Genomic DNA, 23,199 nt, shown 5'->3' with positions numbered 1-23,199 from the left:
TGTTCTCATTGACTCTATTAATTATTTGTTTGCTGATTTAATTATTTTCAGATCTGGAAAAATGGAAATTAAACAAGAGGCCAATGAGTGTTGCCAGAAAATAAAAACTCAAAAACAGCTATTCAAATGATGTACTTTGAATCCAGTGAACTCTCTCTAAAGAGAAAAAGTCAACATAAAAAATATTTATAGATCTGTAAAATTTGATTGCCGAGCCAATATCTTGTATTATAGGATATATAATATGGTGCCACATCAATCAGTTAAAAGAATGAGAAAATATGTTTATTTGTTATATACACAAAATAGATGTGCTATGTTTATTAAATACTAGAAATGCTCAATTTAGTCCAAATTGAAAAACTGAATTGTATTAAATTAACTTATTTATTTTTGATTCCATCTATGTATTCTGGACTCCTCACAATATTGTGTATTGTATGTTAAATACATCGTATTTTCATACAGTATATTGTTCTGAGCATATAAAACAAGTTTATTGGCACATGTTTTACAGGAAGATAATATTCCAATATTTTAAAATTCTACATCATTTTTTTCAGTGTATATAACAGTGGTTTGCACCCTAAAATTGGGTCAAAGGTCTGTTCTGTTTAGAGAAGGGAGAACATTACTTTTTAATACAATTAATACAAATTGTGTAATCATGCATATTAGGAAAATATGCTTATTAACTTAAAACAACGGAAAAAAAGCCACAAAAAATGCTTCCTCGCATTGTTTTTCTTTGCAAATGACATGACTTCTTCTTCTTCAAAAAAAAAAAAATTAAATACAACAAAAAAGTTCATTTTCCCAATTCAGCATGCATCATGTTAATAATTTTGCTTATTATTTGATATGTATTAAAAAGTGTTTGTATGATAAACAGCGGAATTGTGATTTTCAATGCAAAATCTGGGGCCTTTGCCAAAAAATATGAATTCTTACACTGATTCTGCTTAAAATCTGTCAAAGCATTCAAATGTTGCGTGCTCCTTTTAACAAGTGAATTGAATCCTGAACTCCTGGTTTTTATTTGTCCTCTTCAGGCAGAGGTGTAAACCATCATCTCTCGCTCTCGTCAATGCCAGCGTCCTGCCCTCCACTTGTACCAGACCGGTCGACACATTAAATCGTGACTAGCCCGTGGCATCCATCCAACCGCTCTCAACAGAAAGCTAATATTCCCCTGCAACGTGCCAGCCCACGCATTCTGACCGTGCCCCCGTAACGACCGGCATATGGAAAACAAATTGCCGAGGCCGGGATCAGACACCACGCGGATGTTTAAGGCCTCGTGGCAGCCCACCCGACAACTCCCACTATTATTTATCATGCTGTTTTAAATGTTTTTCTCATTTGTTTCCCCTAAATATTTCATCGTCCCTTAAATATTCATTTAACTTCTTCTGCTTTTGAATTTTTTACCAGCTTCTCTTTTTCCACGCGCGTCTTTCTCGGGCTCAGCAATCATAAATAATTATGCATGCGCTCCTAGAAACAGACTGCATAAATCATGCACACGAATTCTTTTTTGTCTTTTCTCATTAAGACGTGTACTTCAACTAGCCTAAATACTTCCCACTGCCCCACTTGTGGAAATTGGATGCTCAATCCAGCAATATCATCGCTGCCTCTTGGTATTACACCAATTTTGTTACCTTTCTATGCGGTCATCTTGAATGATGCTTTGTTAGTGCAACCGTCTTAAACTCTCGCTAACTTGTAAACATTTAGGCAATTATCATTTCTGGAAACCGAAGCGCTGGGTTTCTCGCCCTGAGTAGCTCTTTCATGCCAGCCGAAGCAGGGAAATATGTTTGCTTAATAGCTTCCTTGTTATGTCCTCATAAATTAAGAACTCACTTCATCTCGCCACGCTCCACAAGAGGAAAACATCAAACATCTCGGCGCTCCGACTCAGGAAAAAGAAAGTTTGCTTTTGAAACATTCACAACACCGACGGAGAGAAAGGGACTCAGCCCGGATGTCAACCGAATCAAATCCCGTTGAACACACTCCTGATCACACACAGGTTTCCAAATGTTTGAGGAGGTTATTTGTGAGGAACGAGTGTATTTGAGCTCATTTGCATACAAGCAAATCAATATTTTATTCTTCCTTTGAGTCGCCGCACTGTTTTTACTCCTGTCACACCATCTTTTTTAGAAGGCACAAACACATCTCAGTCAAAAATACATTTTTTATCAGACAACAAACATTTAATAATTAGAAAGGAGGAAAAAGTATAAAACAACCTATTTAATGAGATATTAAGCAAATTTACTCTAGTTAATGAGAAATCCAGTATGTCCAGATTCTGAGCACATCAAAGTCAGCATCTGGTCTTTATTTGTGTATAACGACTGAACGGAGCCTCGGCAAACATCTCAGCAAGCAGAAACAAAAAGGTACTGTAAACTTTGAATATTGTGGGATTATCTGTTACTTAATGAGGCCGTTCGATCAGACAGAGCAAATAGCAGTATGTTAATTAGTGATTATACTCAATGATCCTGAGCACACATCTAGATATCTATGGTATTATGGGGCAGTTCACATTTATCAGTCTCCTATAGCCAGAAGCAATCAGACATACTGTATTCATATCCGGATTAATGTGATGCTGCACTGAAATCAGTGCAATTTATGAAAACATCTTTGCATTTTACAATGCATTTCGGATTTTAGAGGTATGCACAAACCTATAAGCTCTGTACATTTTCTTTGTTCTGTCACAAAATTTGCGAAAGCTCAGGGTCCTCTCTCATTTGCATACGCTAATTGCTCGTTCTCATCATGCAGTATGAAGTAACCTCATTTGATAATAAGACAAGACTAATAAATCAAGGACTTCATCATTAAACGAATCACTTCCTGGGGGAATTTTGATTGTTTTATCTAATTGTTTAAAATAAGACTAAAAACGAATATATTTCTACACCTGTGCCATTTGTAATTATTAATAAACGATTTACACCATTATAGGTTATAATAAAAGTCTTTGTATTGTAGGTGTTTGCTCATAATTGCTCGTTTTTAAAATGCACATTTTCAGTGGCTTTTATTTGAGATTTTGAAAATATTCTTGACAAAATATCTTCATATTAAACATTTTGACATTTCAAAATCATTTCAGAGATTTTTATCTCACTCTCTGAACAGCATATTTTTAAACCAGTGTGTTAAAATTTAAGCCTACAGCAACATAGCCTGAAGAACTGCCTGCTTTATTATGTATAACTCTCTTTTTTCATTGCATTTTTTTAAGACTGAAAATCTGTAAACATTTTAGAGGTTTCATATTATGTTATAATTATATGCATCGCATTAAGTTAGCTTTGCTTTTCAAATCACAAAATTTGACTAATTACTGTTAGTGAACTGAAATCTTTCTTTCTATTCATCTATCTATCTATCTACAGACTGACATAAAATGTCTCGGCTTTAGACATCTCAGATTTGCATTCTGCATCACTAACATCAATAACTTATTATAAGCACTAAGCAGATGTATTGTAGTAATCAAAATCAAGTAGTAATCAAGTAAATACAGTCTTATAAATATTAAATTGTGGGGAATTTTTTATGTTTTAATTTTTACTAAACTCCCATATACTACTATATTTTGGAATATATATATATATATTTATGTTTTAATTTTTTACTAAGCTCCCATATACTACTATATTTTGGAATATATATATATATATATATATATATATAAACATTAAACTAAAAAAAAAGAATCATGTTACTCATCGTGATTTCAATGTACTAATCTTCAATTATTTGGGAGGTCCTTCTATTCAGAAATTAATTACAGCAAGAGCTCATTTAATATAGTGTTCTGTCGCCACCTAGTGTACAACTATTGAATGGATCAACACTTGACAGCCGTTATTAAATCTATTCATTCGACTAGTTAGGTCAGAATCACACACACACACACACACACACACACATATATATATATATATATATATATATATGTATATATACTGTCGGTTGCATATATTAATGTTTCCTTAAAAAACTATTTCATTTGTCTGCTAACAATAATTATGCAACAGTGGGCATAACATGCATCACAGAAGAATTAAGTCACTGCCATTTTTCTTTGATTAGATCATCACAGTTTTAAACATGCAATAATTCATATTTTTATGATGGGTTATTCATTTGTTTATTTGATGCTAGTTTTAAACGTAGGCCTAATATTTCGTAATTTCAAGGCGGTTTTTCATAGTTTAAGATTGAAAGTCAGAGTCTGGTGGTGGTGGTGGGGATTGTTATTTTTATTATTATTTTAAAACGTCTGTATTGTTTTTCTTCATTTTTATTTCAGTTTTAGTTATTTAAGTAGGCTACATCAAGATAAATAAATAAATGAAAATGAGAAATGTTGCCCCATGAACTAGCTGAAATAAATAAGTGTATTCTCTTTTAGTATTTTATTTCAGTTAACATTTATTTTATTTCAAGTAATGTGGGTTTTTTGGGGGTAAGATTTAGGTTTTAGTTAACCCTGTTAAAATCTCACAAACACCCAATAAAACATTTCCACTTAAAATAAATCTAAAGTAATAAATACGTTCTTATTATTGTACTTTTAATTTTACTATTAACCTGACATTAAATCAACCACAGATTATATACTTCTTTACAGGCATTTCTGAGCTCATTCGTGACTTTTAATAAACAATCCGGAAGACTTTTATTGTGAATACTGTGAATAAGCTCAACATTGTGACCGGAAGTTGTGTGTGTTATTGAGCCAGACTTCACCTTAACTTACCCGACACTTCCAAAAGAAGAATGACGGCCGGTTAAACAGATGAGATGGGTCTGCGGAGTTTGTCAGCTATTAAAACTGTCCTCTAGACCGGTATAGACCATTTTAAATGTTATTTCCTTGTGCTTTGCTATGATCGACACCAATATCTCACCGTTCTGTGTGTTAAACTCTCAGCGGTCTTGCTGTAGGAAGGAAGCAGGAGAGGAAAGGGACTGACTGCGCACTGCTGGCCCACTAAACACACACTCATCGGGGACTTCACTTAAAAGGGCAAGACTGTTTTGCAACATACTTGATAGCCACATAAATGCTCTTATTTTAAAAAACACAGTCCGTTATCAGTATTAATAGTAATCGGATATATCGAAGACTATGTGAAGTCGTTATTGTTTGAATATTACAGTTTGTTTTTCGTGCAAAGGATTGTTTTTCTTGCATTTTTTGCTGATCGATCATAATCGATCACACATCAGCCGGCATCGATCATGGCTACAGATGTAATAGCGACTGAAGAAATCTCAAACCAGAGAGACTCGAGTGATCTGAACGCTAACAAAAGTAATCCCGAATCAGACACACCCAGCCGGACATCTGAGACGCAAGAAAACAGAAATATAAGTAGCCCATTATCGTTATCATCATCCTCATCGGTTTACTCTGAGGAAGAACTACCTCAGGACCCCATAACAGGGAATTCGCTGGAGAATGGAGCCGGTCCGGTCCGAGCAGGAGATCCGCCGCAGGAAGCAGCGACTCCAGACAATAGACAAAAACAAGGCGTGAGGACTTCAACTCCTGTGCGCGCGCCCCAAACACTCTCTTCAGCAGCTGAGCACAATGGAAGGTAATGGGAACACTGTCTGTGTCTCAAAACAAATGCTGCCTAGGTAGGCAGGACACTATGTTTTAGGACTGTCACTTGCACGTTCCTTAAATACAGTTGACTGCGCTTTGGTCTCCTTTTGGTGACTATTTGAGCAAATCCCATGATTTTGTTGGGAGAAGTTTTGATGAACTGTGAATCTTATTAACTATTATTTAACGGCAAGAAAATAACTAACTTTAAATAAATAAAATGTTTGCGTCTCTTCTTAAAGGAATAGTCCAGGCAACATATTTTAAAACATTTGCTGAAAACATACTCATTCTCAGGTTATTCAAGATGTAATTGAGTTTGATTCTTCATCTGTTACAGTTTTGGAGAAATTTAGCATTGCATCACTTGCACATCCTTTGCTGTGAATGGGTGCCGTCAGAATGATAGTCCAAACGGCTAATAAAAACATCCACACGACTTCAGTCCATCAATTAACATCTTATGAAGTGAAAAGCTGCATGTTTGTAAGAAACAAATCCATTAATAAGATGTTTTTAACTGAAAACTATTGATTTGGGCAAATTCTACCTCAGAGGTAATTCCCCCTTTTGACTGCATCAACAATTAAAATCATACAACAATATAATTATTTTGATATAATCTGTTGACTTGCCATTCATTTCATTATAGTTTTTTTAATGACTGGAAATGTGGTATTTAGTGTCCCACATTTTTACTCCACCCTGTTACTGTATCTTTTTTTCTCCTATAAAAACATTCCTTAAAATTTTGACACACTGGAAATAAAATAATTTGACACTTTCTACCATGTAACGGGGTGACAAATAATATCTTAAAATTTTCTCAGTTTTTGCAAACTGTTGACTGACTCAAACTGAACCGTTCAACCCTGTTACCAAAGTTATTGTAAGAATATGTATTTATTGTTAAAAGCTCTGCTGAGCTATTTTAACTAAAACCAAAACAATTTTCATAAAGCTGAAATAAACTAAAATATAAATATTAGCTTAAAAACTTAAATTTAGAAACCTAAAATTAGAAATGTTTTCTTGACAAATGAACTAAGTTCTAAATTTACAAAAACTAAAAATAACGCTAAATAGAAATATTTGAATCAAACTAATGAAAGTGACAAAAGCATACAACACGACAAACTTAAAAATAATAAAAGCTACTTTTGCAATCTTGATAAATGCTATAATAAATTATGTAAATGATCCTAAAATAACACGTTTTGATAATTTATTCGGTTTAATTTTAATATTAATCTAATGTTTATTGCTGGAAAATTACAAATTCACCCAAATTAAGTGTGTTTTAGGCACATACCAAATGGTGCTAACAGGGTTGAAACCCCCATGGAAGGAGACTTTATTTGACACCCTATTCATGAAGCACCTTTTGTTTGTGAGCTGTTATTGTCACTGTAGGGTGTGGTGGCATGCAAAACATACGCCTGTAGGTGATACATTCATAACAGTCTCTAGGTGTGTACAGTCTATTCAGTCATGTGCTTAGTCTCAGGTGTGTACCTAGTTACTGTAAAAAAAATTAAAAATATCTCTGTGTGCCACTTTATTAACTGCATTAATCAGAGTCTAGGTCTATGATTCTGCTTTATAATGACAGGTTTAAGGGTTTTAATCCTTTGCTGAAAATCTCATTCAAAATATTAGAAATATGTCACCCAAGAATGAAAATTGTTGTTTATGTTCATACAGTGAAAGTCAGTGGAGTCTAAAGTTGTTTTGGACCCCACTGACTTTCATTGTATGGGCAAAAACAGTTAAAACATCCTTCAAAAGATCTTATTTTGTGTTCATTTATGTAATACTTTAGCAGTGAGACATGAGCAAACATGCAGTGTTGTGTCCCATGACATGACAGTGCGAAGTGTTGCCGATCTCGTGTAGGGAGGGTGGCATAAAGAGCGGCAGATTTCCCCCTGGAGGAGTATGACGGATACCACATGGATGGCATGGCAATTAGCTCCCTTCCACAGTTAACCAGTGTCTCACATCTGAGCGCCAGCCTCTCTTTGAAATTGCTAAACAGCTGGTGGATGAATGACTCCTTTGCTGAGCCTCATTCATTTAAATCAGACGACATAACAGCCTGTACACACACAAAGCACACGCAAATAACAGGTTGATGGGAACACGAGATATTTTTAGATGATGAAAACCAGTTTTTCTTATAAACTTGATTGAATGCGATGGAAGGCCTTTGACTATGTTCACAATAATTTACATGTATGCTTCTATTTTTTGCAGTATGCATGTGTAGTATACATATTTTCTGAATGCATGGAATATGCATTTACCAAAATATGCAGTATGCCGTTGAGTGCACTTAGTAGAATACCAATTAGTAGAAAACTAAAAAAAAATAAAAATTAAATATAATAGAAAAAAATTAAATCAACACTAGAACATTTTCATAAAAATGACAATAAGATATCAATTAAAATAAAACACTGAAACAAAAATTAAATTAAAAGCTGAAATAGTATATTAATAATACTAAAATAGCACTGCTTCAAACATTTGCTCCCAAATTAGCTAATCCCATTTGCAACCCTGTTGCAAATTTTATTTATTTTAATTTGAGTTTTTTCATTTAAATTGTTTGTGTATTGTTCTGTTTAACTTTGTTCATTTAATGTTTATTGCAATATTATCCAAATCAGGGTTTTAAACTATTTAGACACGTGGGAAACAGGGTTGAAAACCCCCGTAGAAAAGGAAAATTTTACTGAAAATTTGACTCTTTTTATTTTCAAGGAGATCACTGGCCTTTTTACTGTTTGAAATTGCGTACTGCATACTGTTTTATCATTTTTGCACACGAAGCAGTGTGCTAGTATTCCAGTCTGAACATAGCTCATAAGGATGAATTTTGTTTTTCTGTTGTCTGTGCTGTCTGGTTACATTCTAAATTATAGATCTATTCAAACATTGGATCTAGTGTTTAGTAATTAAAAAAAAAAAAAAAATGTATTTGGTCTTGAGAAGCAGTGATCTCTCTGTGAAATGACTTTAGTTCTAGCAAGAAGAGCATCCTAATCTGCTCCGTTTCCAAGAAATTAGAGTGGGTTTGTTCTTTGTGAAAACTTTGAACTTTGAACACACTCCAAGAATTTCAGGCCTTTCTAGAGTCACCACCCAAATCTTTTCCCAAAGAAGGTGAAACTTTCTCGCCTACTTCCATTTGTAAAAGGGTTTATCTCGTATGTAACAGAATTCAGTGTGTATGAAGTCCTCAGGAGCTTACATGCCTTTGTATTGGAGATTAACTCACCAAAAAGGCCCATATGGATTTTTTTTTTCTTATGTCATAAGCTGTGATATCCTGCGTCTTAATGTGCAGTGGTCGTATTAGGCAGTCTGAAGCTATTTCTCAGTTACTACAGCAGTTTGTAGCTCTGTGATGAATGACTATCAGCCAGTATCAGATTTGGACCTCTGGACTCTTTCAACTCGGACATATTGGTTTTTTTAGTGAGTGGATAACATGCTATGAACTAGGGCTGTTTTAAAACTAAAACGGCTGCAAAATGGGTTCATTCTTTATTTTTATCCTTCAGTTTTGAGCACCAGGAGTCAGTTGCTACGACAGAGGCGCGGCTGAGAATGGAAGGGGTGGAGCTAAAGGAGGAGTGGCAAGATGAGGACTTCCCCAGGTAGGCTGTTATACATGTGTATATGATAGTGGTGGGTAGTATGATCAAAAAAAATAAAAATTCAAGATATATATATATCGCAAAATGCACTACCATTCAAAAGGTTGGGGTCATTAAAGGGCACCTATTATGCCCCTTTTTACAAGATGTAATATTGGTCTTGGGTGTCCCCAGAATGTGTCTGTGAAGTTCAGATCAAAATACCCCACAGATCATTTATTATAACATCTGGAAAATGTCATTTTTGGGGGTGTCTAAAAAGAGCTGTTTTGCTGTCTATCACTTTAAATGCAAATGAACTGCATATTCCCGCCACGTCTCCAGAAGAGGGCGTTGGGTATACTAGTGCTGTCAAACGATTAATTGCATCCAAAATAAAAGTTTTTGTTTACATACTATATTTATGTGTTCTGTTTATTTATTATATTCATATAAATACAAACACATGCATGTATATATTTAAAAATATGCTATGTTTATATTTTAAAATATAGTTATAAATAATATACATATACAAATGTGTATATATGTAAATATTTTCAAAATATATTCTGTATGTGTATTTATGTATACATAATAAACACAGAACACATAGATATAGTATGTAAACAAACTTTTATTTTGGATGCGATTAATTGTTTGACAGCAAAATTAATTTTGTTTGTTTGTTTGTTTTTTCAGCAGGGAGGATAGTTTGTGTTGTGGTCTTAGTGACTTAGGAGTCCTCTTCCCTACTCCTAACGATTCACAGATTTAGGAGCTATAGTTTTAACGCTAAAAATGCTTTGTGAAATACTCTTGGTACAAAAATGTAGGAGTCTTAAATTTAGGATCGACACACCCATTATTTTTAAGATTTTCTCCTAAATCGGCAAGTTATGAGCTATTTTTAGGCTTAATATGTTTTGTGAATACTGGCCCTTGTTTAAATGATAGCAGATTCTAAATTATATTACATTATTAGTCTCAAATGGGTTTTATTTGGGTTGGCAGGCCACTCCCAGAAGAGGAAGATATGCATCTTGATGAGGAGCTTTACACTTCTGGTGAAGGAGCACCTGGTAAACCTTAATGATAGATATTCTCAAATATATGGAATATGTAGAGAAAATTATACGTTTATTACTTGCTCTTTTTTTTTTTTTTTTAATTGCAGCTTCACAGTCTTATGGACTTAACAGTGCAAAGAAAACCAAAAAGAAGCTTTTGGCTCCGGACATCAGCCTAAACCTAGACCACAGTGAGGGTTCAGTCCTGTCAGATGAGCTGGATGAGAGCACAGAACTGGACCTGGACGATATAGACACCCCTTCAGACAACAGCAACGAGTTTGAGTGGGAAGGTATGACTGTGGTTTAACCTTTAAATGTTAATTGTTTAACATTACATAATTCTAACGGCAACTAATCTGCTTTATTAGTCATTTTGCAGCCATTCAAACTCATGTCTTTCTGATCCTGTAGAAATGTTCTTTACTCACTAACATTACAGAGATCTTTTCATGGACCGGCTTTGTGTAATAACTCTTAGTTAAACAGTATTATGTGTTCTTGTTTTGTTTTTCTGTCCTGCTGCTCTCTTCTCTCTTTCCTGGAAGGATTGTTTCTTCTCATTGGTTTGCGACAGGCCGCTGGCCTGTGGTTTGTGGTAAGGTTACCTGACTGGATGTTTTACTCCCTGATCAAATCCTACAGCATTGATTTCATTTTCTTTGTGTTATATCACCCTTTGGTGTGGTATGATACGGCGCTACAAATCAGATGTTATCCATTGTTTTTGTGTGGAGAATGTTGATGGTTGGATTTTGATTTGTGCATGGTTTTTCCTTGAATCTCATCAGATCTGATTATATTAATCAGCCTCAGTTTGGTGTCCTGATCTTTTTTTTTTTTTTTTTTTTTTTTTTCAACGTTGGAAATGAATCACTTTGAATTTAAAGGCAAAAGCAGCCTTCCATTCTGAAAATGAATTGCATTTTAACATTTGTTTAAAAAGCATACCTAGTACAGAATTATTATTTATTTGTTTATTTGACCTACTTCAGTAGGAATTTAGCACATCTTTATATGTAATTTCATTATTACTTGCTTGTTCTGCTGAAAGTACTGACAAGCATGTATGGAAAACAAAAATAGGGCTATACTTTAATGTAATTTCTTTTGAGACGTGTTTGTCTAATGTAATGATATGATAACTGCAATTTATTATTTAAAATGTTTTAACCTTAACTATAGTTACAATTGTAATCAAGTACTTTACATGTGCTCTAGTATGTTAGTCTACACATTAAAATTGTACTTCATGACGAATTAATTTTTATTTTATTATTATTTTTTTTTTGACATTGATTGATTACCATTTGTATAACCATAGATACAATGGTTAAACTATGCTTAAGTGTAACAAAGCCAAGGTCAATTTGTAGTCATCATAGTTAAACTATATTAACAATGTTTTATGGTTTTATTTATAGTGCAACCATAGTTAATTTTCTTAAGGGAGTTGACTTTTTATTTCATAAATGTGTTATCTGCAAGTACAGTTTTTAAAAACACATTTTAAAGTTTTAAAGTACTCTACAAATGCACATTCAGTATAATTAAGTGCACTTTTCACAAGGGTTATTACATCTTATAACAGATGTATCCATAATGAGCTGTTAAAATCTTACCAAGTCTGTATTGAAAACTAGCATGAATGTAGGTACTGTTGTATTAGCATTAGCTCTGTTCCAAAACCTAGCTAGCTGCCTTGCTGTCTGCTGTGTTACCTACTGTCTACATAGGCAGCTTCCTTCAAAGTCATTATACCAATCAAATTTGAAGTGACTAATCTGAAGAGCTCAAGAAGTTACCTTCCCAGTGGATTTCTCTTATATTAGCATGTTGCTATGCTAACAGCTACATAGTTATAATTAAAAAAAATAATAATAATAAAATAAGAAGAAAATGCACTGCACACACACCAAAAAATACTTGTAGTTTCATTCATACTTCAATTTAAAAAACAAACAAAAAAAAAACATGAATATTACCTTGAATCTGCAGTTTTGGTCCTCTAATGGAGTATGCGATTGTCTCATTGAAGGAAAAAAATTGATCAACCTGGGATTTTTAGCCAAAAATCAACACTTTTTGTGCTCAACACTCGCTTCGATATAGGACTTATCATAGATATGTACGCATTATAAAGTGTACTCCTTTTTAAAATATTTTTTTTGCAAATATTTTGTTTAATACTCAAATATTTGTTTTGGCACACAGAAACCTATACGCAGAGTTTGTACCTTGTTTTGCGCTCCTACGAGGTTTATATTTGGTTTTGCTAAATCAAAAAACCACAGGCCAAGTGTAATTTATTCATTTAGTTTTATTTATTGATCTGAATCAGCAAAGCATCATTCCTGATCAAATGCACAAACAGTCACTGAACCGAACACTAAAAGTAAACGGCGCACATACATTCAAAAATAACAAATATTAAGTCAAATAAACCCTTTATTTCTCTTGTCAGATGACCTCCCAAAACCCAAAAACGCAGACCTGCTGCGTAAAGGAGTGGAGTCGGTGCGGGAGTTCACGAGCACAGAGGAACGGGAGGAGGGCCGTCGCTGGAGAGTCTTCCGCATCGGAGAACAGGAGCACCGGGTGGACATGAAGGCCATTGAGCCTTACAAGAGGGTTATCAGCCATGGAGGTCAGTGACCGCACCTCTCCATGCCAATGTGTCCTATCTGTTATCTATACAAGGACATTTTCTGTTTGCACCATTCAGGAAGTGAAATTGTCTATGGTCGAAATTGTCAGTGAATGAAACTGAAAACATTCAGAGCTGTTTTATGGTGTTTAGCTGCATTCTCACTCTCAAAACGGTGCTGCTGATGTTTGAGCATTACTGCGACATTTATTGTCATTATAACGCCATAGACCTTTTCCAGATCATCTCTCAGTCAGAAGAGCCTGCGACCATCTGTCTTTCCTCCTTTTCCACTTCCTCCCCCTCCCTTTTGCCATCTAACAGCTGTCGCTTTCATTCGAAATGCCTCTTTTGCATGCTGTTATATAATGAACAATTACACCGACTGAGCTGTTGATTCAGATGGATTGGATCTGTCAACTTGTGTAATTGCTGTAAAAACGCAAACTAATGTTCAAACGTTTGCCAGTAGCCACTTTCAAACATGGTTCCCCTTTTCACAGGTTACTATGGCGATGGACTGAATGCCATTATCGTCTTTGCTGTTTGCTTTATGCCTGAGAGCAATCAACCAAATTACAGATATATCATGGACAATCTTTTCAAGTAAGTTTTAAATGGCCGTTTTCAACCGTTTTGTTTCACATGGCTTATTCTGGTCAAGATCCCTTTAAAACAGTAAGAGACATCTGTAAAGCGACCACACTGGAAAAAATTGGTGTAGAAACAATTTTCTTTTAGAAATTGATAGTAAATCCCTCAACTAATTACAAAGAAACATCAAGTAACACATTGACTTAAATATGAAATTTGTAAGTATTAGTATTTGCTTGTAAAATGTACTCCAGTAATGTTAATTTACAACTTTTAAAAATTTTTACATTGCAGTTACATTTTTACATTGCAATCCATTGCATAATAGTCTGCAAATTATTGCACAGAGAGCACTGATGAAATTAAGGCAAATTTGTTTTGCTTCTAATTGCTTCCAACATAATTTGTAAACAGTTTTTCCATTTGGACTGATGAAAACTTGTGTACATTTTTAGATCAATCTAGTCAATAAAATACTGAAGAAATTAATCATTTTGTACTTTCTCATCAACTATGATGATGTTTCCATCAACTAAAATAAGATGTTCCATATAACATGATGTAACGGCCAGTAACTCCACCATTTTCAATCCATTTTGTAAAAAATAGGTATCACAAAGTCTCAAAAAAAAAAAAAACCTCAAGAAAATATCACAATTCTTGTGTCACGGTCACAGAATACTTTTTTTTTTTTTTTCACAATTAAATATAGGCATTTTTCTTTTGCAATAATTTTATTTTCATTATGCATTTTCTGTTGATTTAAAGGGATAGTTCACCCAAAAATGAAAATTACCCCATGATTTACTCCCCCTCAAGACATTCTAGATGTAAATGACCTCTGAAGCGAATCGATGGGGAGCTTACTCTATACCTATGTCTTTCTATTCGATTCAGAAGGCCTTTATTAACCCCTAGAGCCATGTTGAGCACTTTTAGTGATGGATGGATGCACTTTATTTTGCTTCAAAATCTCAACCACCATTCACTGCCATTATAAAGCTTGGAAGAGCTAGGATATTTTTTTAATACAACTCTGATTGTATTCGTCTGAAAGAAAGTCATATACACTTAGGATGGCTTGAAGGTGAGTAAATCATGGGGTAATTTACTTTTTTTGGGTGAACTATAACTTTAACTAGCATGTCTAGTGGTCACATTTACCATTGTTTGGTGATTTTTATTTTATTTTTTTTCATGGGTGAAATCCAGTAATTTCGACAAGAATGTGGAATTTTGTGTGAAGTGAAAGATTTCCTCTCACAGATTTAACTACGGGTTACGTGGATTCAATGCCAACAAAAAGCTGCTTGGTTTGAAAGCTATTGCACTACTGACAATAGACAAGGGAATTTTTCCCCCAAAATTTTATCCAAATTTCTCAAATGTGCCCACACCTTAAGTCCTCACTTGTTTTGCAACTAATATTTTGTGTGTCATTCAGGTATGTCATAGGAACTCTAGAGCTTCTTGTAGCTGAGAACTATATGATTGTATACCTGAATGGAGCCACTTCACGCCGAAAGATGCCCAGTGTGGGCTGGCTCAGAAAATGCTATCAGCAAATAGATCGAAGGTGAGAATCTCATTGCCAACATTTACTAACACAGTTAAATTTTGGGTGAACTGTCCCTTTAAATTGCTCATTCTGTCTTTATCTTCAACTTAATTTCGTTCCAACCCCAAATAACCCAGAAAGGCAATTTCAAGTCAACAGCTGTTAAACTACCTGTAACGTAGAAAAAAAAAAAAAAAGAAGTAATATGATTAATAAAAATGCATAATATAATTCTGTTTTTTGTAGTATTTTTAAAAATCAATACAATGTTCTATGTAAATAGTATTAATTGAAATATTTATTTATCTATTTTTTGTTAACAACTGTTTATTAAATATTCTTCTGGGAACAGTAGTATAATACAAAAAGCAGCTGTGCAAATTTAGAACCCCACCCCCAGTAGACTTAAAAAATAAATAAAATAAATAATACAAATAAATTAACTGTATTAATAAATAAATAACAAAATAATTTTTACAAAGATTTTAGAAAAATGACACAACAGGGATCAACGCTAAGGATTTTTTCTACCGTGGTACAAATCTTTACTTGCCCTGCCACAAAAAAATAAAATAGTCACTGTTATCATAGATCAAAAACAATGTTATCTTGTATTCTAATAAATAAGCTTATATGACACCAATATTTTAGATATCAATTAAATTTTACAATTCTCTATTCCAATTTCAATACCACAGCAAAAACCACTAGCCAAAAAATACATAAATATAAAGTTTAAACATTATTAAAGACAAGTGACGGCCAGTAAATGAGAACAAATGAACAAATTACAAGTAGTAGCACAAATAAACACAGGCCTATAGCACAAAGATAGAATTGAAATGATACTTTAGGTTTTTATGTTTGTAGATGTTCAAGTACAGAAATAAAAAAATCAACAATCAAAATAACACTTGAATATTCTTCACTCTGTGTTGCACCTTGATTTTTCATAGCAATTTGAAATTAGAGGCAGCCCCTGCATTTTAATCATGGATTAATCCACATAAAAAAAAAAATGCAATGTTTGATTTATATTAGACTGTATAATTTCAAAATCTGAAGCAAAAACAGAACGACCCGTATTTAGCTTAATTATGCTAACGTTACATAATCATCGGCACTAAACGGGGCTGAATGAGACGCAATTTCACTCTCTGACAGCAGGCGGCGCTCTTGGAACAGTGATACAGCATTTCCTTGGTTACCGCTGTAAACACAGCAGCTCTGTGCAGTGCGTATATTAACACCAGTATACGGAGACAAGATGAAAAGAAAACGCCATTTCTGAAAACAGTCAGTTCCCCTCAGAAACGCGTTCATATAAAATTCAATATTTGGATTTTCTTCCTATATTCCACGCATCGTGAACCGAGATCTGGTTCTGCCTTCTAGTGCTACAGTATTTTATCCTATTTGTGTCCGTCTTCATCGTCTCTGGCCTCTGTTAATGGTCGTTTACAGACAAATTATAATAACGTAATATTTCCACACAAATGACATTTGAGAAAGTGATTGAAGTGAAGTTTGTGTGCAAGCACGGATCAGAAGATGCTCTAAAATGAAACAAAAAATGTCCTGTCGATCGGTGCATCTGTACTCCAGTGTATAAATTCACTATAGATTAATCATTGTTAAAGTTACTTTCCAAGAGGGGTATTTTGGCAGCAATTTCCAATTAATCATTTGGTGATTAGGGTTTTTAGAAGACAATTTAAACATACCCCATACCTGAGCCGAAATTAAAACATGCACATCCTCATTAAGATCCTTAGCCCAAACAGTTGTAATAGATAAAGGTTTGTATGAATCCTCAAGAAGAAAGAGATAGATGACTGAAGCAGAGGAGGGAGATTCCTCAGAAGGAAGGATTAGTTTGTGCAAAGGGTGAACAGGCAGTTGAGAGTTCGAAGGCACCCCATACGCCCGTAGGCAAAAAAAACTAGATGCTTCAATTTATACGGATAAACAATAGATTCCTCAATTGCTCTCCAAGACACAAAAGCGTCAGGATCAAACCAAACTGATAAAGGGCAGAGGGAAAAGGCTTGAGCATACAGTCTGAAATTAGGGAAAGAAAGACCTCCATGTAATCTACGTCATTGTAAGGTAGTCAGTTTAATACGAGGATGTTTCCCATCCCATATATACCGTGAAACACATGCATCAAATTTGTTCGAGTAGCCAACCGGTGGAGCGAGAGGAACCATGGAAGAAAAGAAATGAATACGTGGGAGGACATTCATTTTAATAACCGATATACGAGCCTGAAAAGAAGTAGGAAGACGAGACCAATTTTCCAAATCTGAGGATACTTTGGCTAGAATACTATTATAGTTTTTTGAGACTGTTTCCTGCAGGGAAGGAAAAACATCTATCCCCAAGTACTTCAAGTTTTGAACCAATGGAATAGATATAGAAAGGGACATGGAATCAATTTTAGAATTGAGGGGAAGTAGACATGACTTACTCCAATTAATTTTAAACTCCGAGAGAGATCCAAAATGGTCAAATAAATTCAACACATGAGGAATAGAATGTGACGGCTTCTCCAAAAACAATAAGATATCGTCAGCAAACAAAGAAATATGATTATGGGTGTTCCGTATATTTATGGGATGAATAGTTTCAGATTGTCAGACCTCTTGAGCTAAGGGTTCCAAGGATAGGGCAAATAACAGAGGAGAAAGCGGGCAACCCTGACGAGTACCTCGATGTATAAAGAATGGGTTAGAGCGAACAGCACCTGTGAGAACAGTGGCTGCTGGATAGGCGTACAGAACTTATCATATTTATGAAACGCGATCCTAGACCCAGATGCTGTAGAACCGCCCATAAATCGTTCCATTCTAGCTGGTCGAAAACTTTCATTGCAACTAGAGATAATACTGCACAAGGGGAGGACGAATTATTCGTTGAATTAATAATATGATATAACCTGTGCAAGTTATCTGAAGCTGAGCGAGATTTAATTAATCCTGTTTGGTCATGATGAACTAGCCTATTCATAAATTTCTCTGAAGACGAGATAGTACTTTAGCGTATAATTTAACATCAGTCGGCCGGTAGCTAGAACAGGATGTCGGATCTTCATCTTTTTTTAACAAGAGAGAAATAACAGTATCATATCTAACATGAGGGGGCCTAAATCTGACCAAAAAGTATTATACAATTCGATTGGAATACCATCTATGCCTGGGGATTCCCCCTTGTTCATAGATCAGATTGCTGACTCCAGCTCCTGAAGAGTGATCGGTTCAGCCAGGTAATCAGAATCTGACAGCCTAGGTAAATCAAGGTTTGGACAGAAAAGATGCAAAAGAGTCAGGGTCACCATCAGCAGAAGTAGTATAGAGATTTGACTAAAAAGAGTGCAAGACGATATTATTGGGATATTATCCCAGATTGGGATTTCACTGCTGAAATATTAGCAAACTTTTCACTGTTGCGTAATCTTAGAGCTAAAAGGTGGCTTGGTCTACTCCCTTGAAAATAGTCATTCTGCCTGGATCTTTGAATCAGGAATTCTGCCCTGGATCTCAGTAATGAATTGAGTTCGGACCGAACCGCCATGATTTTACTGAGTGTATTGTCTGAGAAACAACATTGATTATCTCTTGTCAGATTCTGGAGCTGTGATTCCAGTTCAACTATCTTTTGTGTGGGTTTTTCTGAAGGAAAGAGGCACATGAAATTGAGTTATTTCTTATAAATCCTTTAACTGCATTCCAAATTGTTCGCAGATCATCCAATGAACCTTGGTTAATTTCAATAAACTCAGCAAATTTATTTCTGAATTGACTGCAAAAGTTTTCGTCCTGTAACAGTTTAGGGTTAAATCGCCATCTAGTGGCACGAGATGCCCGAGGGATCAAAGATAATCTGCACAAATTTCCTTTATGATCCGACAGAGATAAGGAACAGATATAGTATAGCATTTTAGGTTCACCTTGATTGAGAATGACCTTCAGCGTTGCAGGATAAAGAAGAAAATTCTGGATGCCAACTTCTCTCATTTCCTTCCTAATTGGCGCTAATACACTTATTTTTGCGGTGTCTGGAGAAAAATCTGGAAAGACAGCGTTGCTCCGTCTGATGTTTTCACCAGGACGTGAAGTCTAGTGGCCCACAGAATGAGCTCCCTGTCCGTGTACCATAACAGTTTAAAGATGAAAACCCATGGTTCAGCACAATCTGAGGAGAGCCTTGTGTACACGAGATGCGCTCGCTCCACTTCAATCTCTTTGCCCGCCAGAGACGGGAACCACGTCGGTAGCGATCTTTTCAAAAAGCCCATAGGGTCGTCCTTTTCAGAACCTTCAGGCAATCCGACCAGACGCAGATTGCGATCTTGTAAGTCCACAACCTGTTGCTCGAGCGCAACTACTCGTCTATTGTGATTTGCGACAACTTTTTGTTCTCTCATCTCCCCTGTAAGAAGATCCAATTTAGAGCATAGCGACTGAACAACTTGACATGTGAGAAGCGAACCCGTCAACTCAGTTCTTAGAATGTCCTCAAAGTGTGTAACAGTGTTCGCCATCTTGTCCACCATATTGCTCGCGGAGGGTGGCTTGGATTTCTTCTTAATCAGAGAAGTCAACGGAGACAACTCCTGCTGTTTCCGATTGTATGCCATCAGGGAAAGTATTATTAATTAATAAATCTTAAAATAAAACGGAAAAAAAAATCAGCAAAAAGGGGCCAAACGTACAGAGCTCTACTCAAGTGCGGCTAGGTTCATGAGCACGTCACGTGACTCCCTGAAATATTTATTTTTAGTAACTTTTAATATATACAAACTCTGAACCCTAAAAAAAAGTCAAAATTTATGTTTGCACAACATTTGTTCTGATACAGGTTAAGGAAGAATTTGAAGTCTTTGATAATAGTGCACCCGTCCTGGTTTATTCGCACCCTCCTGGCCCTCACAAAACCTTTTATAAGGTCAGTCCCTATCTAGTTTCCTTCAAATATATTTTAATATGAACTGATGTCCTACAATGACCTTATGAGTGCATTATTCAATGGAACCTTTCCAATTACAGCTCAAAATTTAGCCAGAAAATCAAGTATGTGTACAGCCTGACAGACCTTGCTGAGCTTGTCCCGATGGAGTATGTTTCCATACCAGACTGCATTAAACAGTAAGTATCCCTTTAATATGCCCTACTGCTTCCTATTCTTTAAGCAGGAAATGATAAGTTTCTACTGTACGTTCATGACTCTAAAACAGTTTCAACAAGCTATGTTAAATGATTACCTTCCGTACTGAAGTTTCCATACTGTTATGCTCTCTCAGCAGTATTCCAGCTTTGTAATTATTTTACTGAAAGTCTGATCTGCTCCCAAGTACTAGCTGCTGTTGGCTGTGGTATCTTCAGAAACTCTCTATGCCCTAACCCTTCTTCCTGCCTTTCCTCTAAGGTTTGACGAAGAAAAAAATAGGAAAAAACATAAAAGGTATCTGTATTTTCATTCCGGAGATCCCTGTCGTATCTCTGTTGACCTTGCCTGAATTGCACGACACTAACAATTAATCGTTTGGCTTTTACACCTATACTTGGTCACTGGACCAGAAGTTGCTTTTTGAGCTGCTTCCTTGATTGTCATCAAGATGCTAAATTCCTTCTGTGTGCCATCTAACTATAATCATTTGTTGTAAATGCAGCTGTTTTGCACTTTAACCTTTTAAATTGAGCACAATTTGTCACTTAATTCAAAAGCAGACGTGTTGACTTGCTCTGAAATTCAGCATTGACCTTTTATTATTAAATCCACTGAGGCAAGCAGTAATTCCTGTAGTTTTTGTCCTATTGCTATTGCAGTTTCAGTTTTCTTGCTGTGTTCACCATAAAAAAATACAAACCATCCAAAGCAGTTAAAATGCATTCAAGTTTTTATTATTTATTAAATAAATAAAATAATACATAAATAATCATTTCATTTTATAAAAAACTAAAAACACTGAAATAAAAATGTACATTGGGGTTCAAAGGACTAGATATTATTTTATTTAATTTGAGGAAAAAAGTGACTTGTCAAGGTATGTTGTAAAATGAATAAGAAAAAAAGATAATGTAAGAAGTTATTCACTTTATTTACAAAATTATATTGAATACGTATACATTTTATATGTAAATGTATAAAAAGACAAAGATTATTATACTTTTTAAAAAATTTTGTTAGAACACTTATTTAACTCTAATTCAATAAATCTCTTGCTTTTACTTCACATTTTTGAGTCTGCAGTGAATTTTGGGTCTGCCAAATTAGGCCAGCGATGCTACTCTAGATCTGAATCAGTTATTAATTTCATTCAGGTTTTTGGCCAAATGCGCTAACTTGTTTGTGTTTGAAATGAACGTCTCGCAGATTTAGATTCTGACGTTGTGTCCTCTCAGTTCTGCCGATGTTAGTATATATGGTATGTATGACCATGCTTGTAAAACAGACTTTATGGTGAAGGATGTAAACAGTAAAGTCACGGGTGGTTTACATTTTATTTTTTTTATTTTATTTTTTTTTCAAATGCATGCCTGGCCAATGCACATTCTTACTGCTCACTGCATGTTCAAGACCTACACGTGACAAAATGCATTGTGTAAACCTCACAGTGGTGAACACACAGGACAAGACGGAGCGTTACAGTTTACACTGTTTTCCACACATAAAACACTTAGAATGCCTTAGAAACTGTATAGCAGCTTCCTTGTGCACAAGCTTCAGTTAAATGTTTTTTCAGCCAGTTTGTACAATAAACAATACAGAATCAACTGACTTAAGTTCCACATTAATTGATTTAAATATTCTTTTTGCTTGTTGTGTTTGTATAACGATGTTTTTAACCTCAATCAAAAAGTTGTCTTTAGTAACCTTTGAGTGTAAAGTCATGAGATCTTTTTGTGACGTTGTCTGTGTATTGATTTGTGTATAAACGGCTGTTGTTGGATTTGATTTTCATTTATACTGTTATAATTTGTTTTTCCAACTTAGAATTGACCAGGACGTGCGTGGAAAGGTGGAGATGGCCACCGCTGCAGTGCCAGAGTGAGTTAGAAGAGCTGAAGAGAGAAGCTGGAAGAATCAAAGAATGTATTTGATTTCTTTTAACTGGAGAACTCAAGATCTTGATGTCAGAAAAGTGCCTTTTAAAGGAATAGTTCACCACAAAATTAAAATTCTGCCATTTACTTTCTCTCATGTCATTGCAAATCCATATGACATTTTCTGTGGAACACAAAATGAGACATTTAGCAGAATGTCCAAGCTGCTCTTTTTGATAGCCGTGGTCCCCTTTCACTTTCATTGAAAGCTTGTAGATTCTGCTAAACATCTTCTTTTGTGCACCACGCAACAGTCATACAGATTTGGAACGACGTGCGGGCGAGTAAATAATGACAGAATGTTTAGTCTTGGGTGAACTGTCCCTTTAAAGCTTCAACTGCCTGTTACGCTATGTGACTTTTTTTCCTTCTTGTCGCATTTGTGTGCCAAACACTTGTCAGATGGCATCTGATTTCTGCGTTAAACATTTTAATAACCTTTTATATGTATCATTTCAATAAGTAGATATTGTCAACATGTTCTAGTTCCAATTGTATCTTGCTCTTAGTTAAGGCACTCCGTTTTTCGAACTAGTCGATGCATGTACTGCGTTACATTTAAATATCTATATTTATATCAAAAGGCGATAAAGGAGAAAGATTAATATATTTTTATGACTGAAATGTTATTTTTAGGGCCACAGTTTGCCATTGTTTGTCTTCTGCTCACTGGACATCTCATAGTTATATCACGTATTGTTTACTGCTGATTTGGTGTATGATTCGAGATCGTGGAGAAATGTACAAAGGAATTAAGCAAAAATGTATAGCCCCAGTAACATTTCTTCAGTTCACTTTCATTAATGGTTTAGGAGGGTGGGGTTCTTGTATGTTATGTTCTTGCAAGTAAACTTCCACACGAAAATCACATTGTCATCGTGAATGTTTTACAATACTCCCAACAGTTCAATATTTCCCTTACTC

The 23,199-nt window shown here is 35.0% G+C and overlaps 1 protein-coding gene across 4 annotated transcripts; it reads left to right on the top strand.

Annotated features, from left to right (window-relative positions):
* The first annotated feature begins 4,748 nt into the window (after positions 1-4,748).
* bnip2 (BCL2 interacting protein 2) lies at positions 4,749-23,115 on the top strand. 4 transcript variants are annotated; one of them, XM_058766977.1, is made up of 12 exons: positions 4,749-4,891; positions 4,976-5,645; positions 9,226-9,321; positions 10,315-10,382; positions 10,478-10,663; positions 12,835-13,017; positions 13,521-13,623; positions 15,056-15,187; positions 20,030-20,116; positions 20,218-20,316; positions 20,597-20,632; positions 22,166-23,113. In XM_058766977.1, the coding sequence occupies exons 2-12, from the start codon at positions 5,287-5,289 to the stop codon at positions 22,221-22,223; spliced, it is 1,407 nt and encodes a 468-aa protein (XP_058622960.1). In that variant the 5' UTR covers positions 4,749-4,891; positions 4,976-5,286; the 3' UTR covers positions 22,224-23,113. The 4 variants fall into 4 exon arrangements, 3 of the variants coding, with proteins under 3 accessions (XP_058622960.1, XP_058622962.1, XP_058622961.1); XM_058766979.1 differs by adding an exon at positions 21,545-21,596 and having other exon boundaries at positions 4,764-5,645; XR_009269323.1 differs by having other exon boundaries at positions 4,764-5,645; positions 20,597-21,596; positions 22,166-23,115.
* Positions 23,116-23,199: the final 84 nt, after the last annotated feature.

Source organism: Onychostoma macrolepis, chromosome 25 (genome assembly GCF_012432095.1).
Source record: "Onychostoma macrolepis isolate SWU-2019 chromosome 25, ASM1243209v1, whole genome shotgun sequence".
In the NCBI taxonomy this organism is placed as follows: Eukaryota; Metazoa; Chordata; class Actinopteri; order Cypriniformes; family Cyprinidae; genus Onychostoma; species Onychostoma macrolepis.
The sequence above is the reverse complement of the archived record's forward strand: the minus strand, read 5'-3'. Positions and strand labels throughout refer to the sequence as shown.

Excerpts from the sequence above, each read along its gene's own strand:
- bnip2 (XM_058766977.1), top strand. The coding sequence starts at position 5,287 with ATGGCTACAGATGTAATAGCGACTGAAGAAATCTCAAACCAGAGAGAC. Across the intron at positions 15,188-20,029 it reads TATCAGCAAATAGATCGAAG|GTTAAGGAAGAATTTGAAGT; the intron begins GTGAGAATCTCA and ends GTTCTGATACAG. Across the intron at positions 20,317-20,596 it reads ATACCAGACTGCATTAAACA|GTTTGACGAAGAAAAAAATA; the intron begins GTAAGTATCCCT and ends CTTTCCTCTAAG.